General features: G+C 37.9%; 1 protein-coding gene across 1 annotated transcript; it reads right to left on the bottom strand.

Annotated features, from left to right (window-relative positions):
- Window positions 1-2,635: 2,635 nt before the first annotated feature.
- On the bottom strand, window positions 2,636-8,366 carry LOC148136486 (putative G protein-coupled receptor 139). Its single transcript, XM_087983352.1, has 2 exons — window positions 8,297-8,366; window positions 2,636-3,681 (listed from the first exon to the last, which is right to left on the bottom strand). Exons 1-2 carry the CDS (start codon window positions 8,364-8,366, stop codon window positions 2,636-2,638), a joined length of 1,116 nt encoding a protein of 371 aa, XP_087839478.1.
- Between the last annotated feature and the right edge of the window lie 566 nt (window positions 8,367-8,932).

Genomic DNA, 8,932 nt, shown 5'->3' with positions numbered 1-8,932 from the left:
ATAAATTATCACACACAGATAAAAGGTTGTCAGTGATATGATGGCATAAAATACACGAATGCGCAGGGTTAGAAGACATGTATTTCATGTGAGTGAGACCAGGAAAGAAATGACAGAGGTACTGGTAATAATTTTCAATTACTGTCTGATTACAGGTGATGTTCCAGAGAACTGGAATGCATACGATGTTCTGTGGTCAGTTAGAAAGGAATGAGGGACATACAAGAAACCGATGGGCCAGTCATTCTAATCTTAGTGCTGAGAGACGACTGGAATCAATTCTGAGAGATCGAATTCTACAGTACTTACAGCGGCATGGACTAATCCAGAACAGTCAGAATGCGTTCGTAAAGCAAAGACCATGTCTGATCAGCATGAACTTTTTTCCAATGTGTGCCTCGTACTCTGATTGAGAGAAATGCGTTTGATGCAGTCTATGTGGGCGTCAGCAAGGCGATTTATAATGACTATCATGGGAGACTAACAGAGAACCTAAGAGCCCATAGAATTCAAGAAATTTAGGCAATTGGATTCAGTTTTAAGTTGAGTTGCAAGAAAGAGAGGGTGTTGTTTGAAGGATGTTTTTGTGTCTGGAGGACTCCGGCAAATGAAATTCCTCAGAGATATGTCGGGGATGGTATTTGATGCCTGTGGTTTACGTAAGTGGTTTAGACTTGAATGTAACAGGGTTGATGAGTAAGTTCGCAAAAAAAAATTAAAAATTGGAAGTGGCATATCGTAAGGAAGACTGCCTTAAATTTCATGAGATTATTAAATGGGGAGGGATAATCAGTTGCAAAATAAACGAAATCCATATAAGTGTGAAGTTAGGCATTTGGTCGGGCCAAACAAGGCAAGAATATTTAGTGAACGGTTACAATCTGTGAGATAACGAGGATCTGATTAATCTTTGTGTGCAAGTCCATGAATCCTTTGTTCTGGAATGTACAATGTCTTCAAGAAAGCGTAGAAGTTTCTTGCCGTTATAAGCAAAGTGATTGTGTTCAGCAGAAGGGTAGTTATGCTGGAACCGTACACAAATTGATTCATCTACTAGATTTTGTCCGCATTGAATCAAAACAATCATTGAATCATAGAGTAAGGGAGTCATACAGCATAGAATCAGACACTTTTGCCCATTTCAATCCATGCCAACTGTGAGCTCAAACTAAACCAGTCCCAGATGCCTGTTCCTGGCCAGTATCATTTCTTACTTTCCTGTTCATGTCCTTATCCAAATCTGTTTTAAGCGTTGTAATTGCACCCACATTCTCCACTTCTTCTGGAAGTTTGTTCCACACACGAAACATCCTTTGTGGGGTAAAACAGCCCACGATTTTTTGTTGCAAACATCTCTCTCCTTAAACCATGAAAAATGCCCCAATTTGGAAATCTCCGATCCTCGGGAAAAGATAACTATCATTACCTCAATATTTACCCGTCATTATTTTGTGAACTTTTATTAGGTCTCCTCTCAATTTCTAACTTCCACTTAAAAACGTTTATATCGATCTGTCTGTCTGTCTATCTATCTATCTATCTATCTATCTATCTATCTATCTATCTATCTATCGATCTATCTATCTATCTATCTATCTATCTATCTATCTATCTATCTATCTATCTATCTATCTATCTATCTATCTATCTATCTATCTATCTATCTATCTATCTATCTATCTATCTATCTATCTATCTATCTATCTAACTATCTATCTATCTATCTATCTATCTATCTATCTAACTATCTATCTATCTATATATATATATATATATATATATGTGTTCTCTACTTACCCTGGAGACAATGCAAAGAAGATTTACAGGATGTTTCCTGGCCTGGAGAGTTTTAGTTCTCAGGACGGAGAGGGGCAGGCCGATATTATTTCACTTGGAGCATCGGGAAGGTAAAAGGAATGTTTTTTTTTTATCTCAAATGGAATGCAATATAAAAGCAGGAAAACATTCCTGGAAATGTATTATTACTAGGTAGACCAGAACTTTCGATTATTGCCAAATTTCATCCCCTTACATAATGAAACATGATTAGCATCACAGGAAGTACAGGAACGGGACAGCCAGTTTGGCCGTGTAGTGAGAGACTATCTTATGATGGGAAGTTGTGTTGTCTTATTTTCAGAAAAACGGGACGCCCATTTACGACCAAGGTGGTGCTTTTTTGGTACTAGTATATCCGTCGAATACATTTCTGGAGTTGACTGGAAAGGCTTGGCAAAGTCTAGCATCCGACTTACGACATGCCTCTGTAGTCATGACAAGATTGCAGTTACAAAGTCTATGAGCGGTGAAGTACATTGTGGATCTGCTTTAATAGACAATTTGCAAATGTGGACGTTTGTCAAAACTACGGTGGCCGTTAATATTTCCAGGCCCTGAATCAAGCTAGATAATTACGAATTCATCATAATTAGTAATGATAAATAGGAATCACATGCAATAAAAATATTATTTTAAGAAACTCGTAGACCTTCTAACTCACGACATTGATATTTCAAATATGTACTGGCCTCCAACTCGTGAAAGGTTGATAGGAAAGCATGAAGGTTGCTTCAGCGCGAGGGACTGTAAATATAAACTATCGAAGAACAACAGAAATATTGGCATTGTTCAAATATTATTGGCCGTAAATATTTTCAAAGTCAACAATTGGAAGCGAGTGCACAATTAAAAGTTCTTTATTGTGCGTGTGCAATGACAAATTGACATCGACTGTTCTATAAAACAAACTTCGCCTTAGAGTCTTCCATTTCCTGGAATTCAACATTTTCACAAATAGGCTCAGTGGAAATGTTACCCAATTCTTTAACTCCTCCCTGAATTTACTCTGCGTCCCAGCGTAAATAAATGGGTTGATACAAGAACTTAATAACTGCAACATATAGCCACTTTGTTGCAGGACAAACGTTACATTATTAAAGTCAGAACCTGTCGAATAAGTAAGGTTCGCAATTCGAACATAAAGAATTGATACACAAAATAACGAATACAACAGGATGAAACTGCCAGAAATAGTGAAGAGTAAAACAATCGACCTTCTCCGCTTCTCCATTTCCGAGTCACTCTGATGCTCTCCATTGCTGTTTTTGCAGAGCCTCTTGAGGACTCGATTGGCTGCAAAAATGTATCTAACAGTCAGAGCATTAAGCAGTAAAATTAGAAAGAAGGGGAGAAGTGTAGTTACAATCGAACGAATCCAGTCATAAGCAGCCCATCCTAGTGACGTATAATATATATCCTTTACACCGCAGAACCATGGTACATTGTTAATTATGTAAATAGGTTTATAAACAAAATATATCGAGACATTCTTTATGCAAGAAACGATAGATACAATTCCTATGACCCAAGCTGCCATCTTCTCAGTGCAATATTTTCTTTTTAGTTTCTGGCAAGAAATTGCGACAAATCGATCAAATGTGAAGGCGACGGTCAACCAGGCAGAACTATCAATGGCTGCAAAACTTAACGAGGAGCGAACACTACATATTGGTGTGATAGACAAAAAACTGGAAGGAAAGTAAATTCCAGCAATGCGATTTAATATTACAACTGTGACCATCACCAGAAGATCCGTTACGGCCATGGATACGAGGTAATAAGTAATGCATCCGGTAAGACCGCACCTTGTCCGACACAAAATCACAATCACTGTCACGTTAGCTGTAAGAGAAAAACTTGAAATGAGTGAGAACGAAATTGGCACAGAAAGAGAAATAGAGAGAGAAACTGAAAAGTCGGAATAATACTCGTTCATTTCCAAACAACATTATTGCTGGAAATTGTTTTAAATTTGAATAGTTGAAGCATTTACACATGACCAGTTACACTTTGTTCGACTCGAATAATGTTCTTAATTGAATGTAATTATTAGATTTAATAGTATTATGCACAATGTGTTTATCTTGTTGAAAACTTTAAATGGATCAATGGAGAATAAGAGGACATCCAAAAAAGTAAAAAAGAATGAGAGGTTTAAGCGTACGAGTTTAAACATAGCATTAAAGTGAAGTTCTGGATTGTTGTTACAGAACGTCTCATAGACCATACACAGCACTGCCATTGTGGAAGATTAGATGGAATGTATCGCTGAGAATAAATTGGAGGAGGTGCCAGCTGTATTGCTTCATTTATCGATAATTTCGAGTTTCTTGAATGAACTTGGCCCAACATTAATCCAGGCTAATGGAGAATATTTCATAACACTCGAAAATTGAATTTCAGAGACGATAGAGGGCATTTGAGGGGAGGGAATATGATTTATGCATGACATAATTCCAAGCCTCTGACATAAGCCTGTACCCCCAATATTGATTTGCCCTGTCTATATAATTTTCCTATCAAAAATAACAGCCAGGATGATAAGCATTGGAAACTCAGCGATATTAATGTCAATTGAATATCAGAGAGTGAGTGTTAAATTTTCTGTTCTCAACGATGGCCAGTACTTGGTACTTGTCCACGCCTCATTTGGTCCAGATATTTTGCTGCACTGCGGCATGCGCTACATTAGATGAGAAGATAAGGAAATTATGCCAATATTTTGCAAACTGCAGATAACATTTTAATGCCTGATAGTATGATTAATTGAACATGTCCAAAATTAGCTCAGAAGGCTTACACTGGAAACATTGCTATGAAGTATCCCTGCAATTACGTTCTGTGGCTGAGAAAGTGGATACCAACCAATTCAAAAATCTTCATTTGTGCTAGATTTGCCCCACCTACTCAATTTCCATTCGTTCAGGTTTGCTGGGGTTTTGATGGTACATTATGTCAAGTGCAGCTTCAAGATCAGGAGCTCAGCAGGCCAGGTAGTGTCAACGAGCATCAGCTTGTTTTGAGTCGTTTTTGCTTGGTGGAAAGAAGTACAAGAGCTTCCAACACTTTGATCATGTTCGGTTAAACACACACACATGCGACCCCTTAAGACTCACCCACATTTAATAAAATCATAATGATGTAAATGCAAACTCAGATCTGTCTTTTGGTCTACCCAGGATAATATTTTACAGCCTCCATTCGAAGTAAGTATAGACTTCTGCCTTAATATGTCCAAGGACCTCGCTAGTGTCACCGTTTCAGGAGTAGGTTGTTAGAGATCCATGGCCCATGGGGAAACAGTTTCTCTTCATTGATGTTTTAAGTGGGTGACACGAGTCTTTTTTTTTGTTTTAGAACGAGGCGCCTCGTTTCTCCCATTAGAGGGAACATGCACGCCACGTTCACCGTATAAAATGCCTCGGTGACATGTCTGTCAAGCAAGTTGCTCATTATCCCTTTTGCAGTCAACTTCCATAAGTTGAGCCGTTCCAATTTCGCTTCATAAGAAAATGCAACAAATTTAATTATTAGTCAACGAGACATTATCTGAAATTTCCTTAATGGATTTACGTCCTCCCTTTAATAAAGTTATCAATATCGTACACAGTACTCCAGATGAGTTTCATTAATGCATTGCATAACTGAACTCTAACGTTTATACATTTGCATTCAGTGGCTTTGCGTTAAATGAAAATTTTACATAAGATGTTTTTACATAACTACTGATCTCAAGCAATTCACTCTTGTGAATCTCAGATCATCTACCTGTCACCATTTACGATTTTTAAAATATTCTTCATGGCAGAGTTAGCAGTTACATATTCTCCCCTTCTTTTATAATACATTTTCCTGCTCTTTGTCCATTCACATAATCAATTTCCAGATTGAAATTTTAGAGGTTTATAAAATCAGGTGGTGCATGAGTAGGGTGAATACCCAAGGTCCTTTTCTCAGGGGAGAGGAGACCAAAAGGAGAGGGCAGAGTTTAAAGCTGAGACGGCAATGACATAAAAGGGCTCTAAGGAGCAACGGTTTCAGTCAGAGACTGGTGCATGGATGGATTGAATTTTCTTCCGGCGTGGTGGAAGCTGGTACAATTACAACATTTAGAAGACACCTGAATGGATACATGAACAGAAAGATTTTAGAGGGATATGGGTCAAACGCTGGAAAATAGGACTACATTACTTTAAGATATTTGATCGACCTTGAGGATTTGTACTGAAGGATCCATTTCTGTGCTGTAAAACTCTATGCCTCGATCATTCTATGCCTGTCACATTTACAACTGTACTTGCTTACAGGGTTTACCTCATCAGCATATTTAGCCATTACACTTTACATTCTCATATCTAGATTATTTAACATGCATTGTGAGCAACTACCTTTCAAGTACTGATGGAAATGGTATTCCACTTGTTAAGTCTTGAAAACATTAAGGGACTCAAAATATGAAGAGGCTGTGTTCACCATCCAATATCTGTCCATGCCACCGTGTTTTATGCCAAAGTGATGAAGTTTACTTTGCTTGTTTTTTTTGAACTGGCGCATTATTAAATGCAATCTGTTGATCTAATTAGTCTGTCCAGCAGCTCTTTTTACTTCCAACACATTTTCATAGTTTCCTACAAAGAACTCCACTATATTGGTTCAATATGATTTCTCCTTGACAGAAACTTGGTAGATTCCTCTGTCTGTAGTCGAATGATATGCCTTAAACAGCTCGATGATGAGTTCTGCCATTTTCCTTATAACAGGATTTCTATAACTGGCCTATAGTTTCCACTTTTCTGTGGAGAGTATTTTTAAAATAGATTAGTTGAATTTGCAACCGGTCAACGTATTGGAACCTTCTATGAATAAAAGGCTCATTCATTGAAATCAAAACCAATGCAACAATAATCCCAATAAACGGGTTTTTCTGATTGGAGTAGGAATTCTATCAGGATTCGGATATTCGTGAGTCTAAAAGCTTTCAGGCTTCACTCAATTACTTTTTTCTGCGGGTTGCATATTTCCCAAGATTGTCTATCCCTGCCTGTTCCGCAGTACCACTATTTCTAAGGAATTATTACTGTGTCCATAGTAAAAAAAATGGAAACACCAAAACCCTTAAATTTTCATTACCTTATTTTTCATTCTTAATTTTCTCTCGGACTGTGGTCACTTTGGTAACTCCTTAAAATGAATATACACATGTTCGTACATCTATTCTAATATATATTTTCAGCATTCCTTTGTACATTGTCTTTTTTCCCATTTTGACGTCTTTACTTTTCTTAACTAACCTTATCACTGATAATCACATTCTGACTGCAGATCACCAATGACAATTTAAACAGATCAGCAGAGCTCACGTTCCAAGGTGATGACAGCATGCAAGTAAGATGGGAAAGCTACTTGAATGCCAAAACAAAATGAAATTAATGGCTTTTTCCCCTCAGAAAAGATAGTATAATTCAATCTGTCACTGAAGAACAGGATTGCAAACCAACAGCTAACCAGTGCACAGACTTTATGTACACCACTAATTGTTTTCTATTTAACTGCTCTAGAAACACCAAACAATTCTCACAACTTTCCACATTTGGAATGTTAACCACAACGAGGTAAATTTAAAGAAGCTAATCAAACAATCCAATCACAGAAAAATAACGACGTTAGATGGATGATATTACAGAGCTAAAACCGAAATGAATCACTGGTAATCGTTAAAAAAAATAATATAATTTATTAAGGAGACTGAAAAAAAGCTGCACAAGAATAGCAATTAATCAAGTTCAGTAAAATGTGTTATACCACTGAGAACGTAGATTCACAGAGTAATAGAGTTGTACAGCACGGAAACAGACCAGATTTACATGCAAAATTCCAAAAGATGTCTTGTCCAGCTGCAACATGACCTCCCAACTTCTGTACTCAGTACTCTGGCTAATAAACGAAAGCATGCCTAACGCCTTCTTGACTATCCTATTCACATGCGACTCCACTTTCAAGCAGCTATGAACCTGCACTCCAAGGTCTTTTTGTTCAGCAACATTCCCCAGGACCTTGCCATTGAGTATGTAAATCCTGCCAAGTTTTGATTTCCCAAAATGCAGCACCTCACATTTTTCGAAATTAAGCTCCATCTGCCATTTCTCAGCCCATTGACCCATCTGATTAAGATTCCGTTGGATTCTAAGGTGACCTTCTTCGCTGTCAACTACACCTTAAATGTTGGCGTCATCTGCAAACTTACTAACTGTACCTCCTATGCTCACATACAAATAATTTACATAAAAGACCATGATTATAGAACATAGAACGTAGAAAACTACAGCGCAGTACAGGCCCTTTGGCCCTCGAACAGTAGTTATCTCGATCATGAAGAAGCTTTAGGAACGCAGTATGTGGAATGATATAGTTAACCAGTTGTCCTCGCAATTGGTAAAGAACTGGTAAAATTTCTTACCTGGAACTCCGATTGCTGCAATGATGGGATAGTATATGGCAAAAACCAGACCTGATGGTACTCCATGCATTTCTATCAGAAGCACTGAGTGTGCTATGCTCATAATTGAGTTGGTCAATTTTATATGTCACGTAATTCTCCAGAGAGAATGGTCAATTGTGCTAATTAAAGTTTTATTCTATTCCTTAGGGAACAGTGCAGCTGGTTTTGATTCACGTGTGTGTTTTGCTTGAGTGTAATGTTTCTTCGTGGCACCTGATATGACTGTAAGGTGGAATATACAGACTGCAAAAATGTCCAGTTATATTTTGGAAGAATATATGACATGATTTTCATGAATAAATTCGGTCTTGCCAAGATCGCTCCATTCGCTTTGAACGGGTTCAATTCATTGTGAACGCATGCAGCAAAACACAGCTCCAATGCCGAAAAGCTTCTTCATCACACGTGGGTAAAATCAGGCAAACTGAACGAACATAACCTAATTTCATTTGTGTTCCGTGCCACACTTTAACATGGCTCCGTGCAGCCCTGAATCTGAATGTCGAAAGCAACATTCCAGGGAGTGATCGCGAGGGATCAGATTTACCATGGTTAACTGTTCAGATGCCAAGAAGACAAGCACAGGTCCAGCAA

The sequence above is a fragment of the Chiloscyllium plagiosum genome, unplaced genomic scaffold (genome assembly GCF_037043375.1).
Source record: "Chiloscyllium plagiosum isolate Xiang-an unplaced genomic scaffold, Cpla_swu_hap1 HiC_scaffold_45, whole genome shotgun sequence".
Taxonomy (NCBI): Eukaryota; Metazoa; Chordata; class Chondrichthyes; order Orectolobiformes; family Hemiscylliidae; genus Chiloscyllium; species Chiloscyllium plagiosum.
The sequence above is the reverse complement of the archived record's forward strand: the minus strand, read 5'-3'. Positions and strand labels throughout refer to the sequence as shown.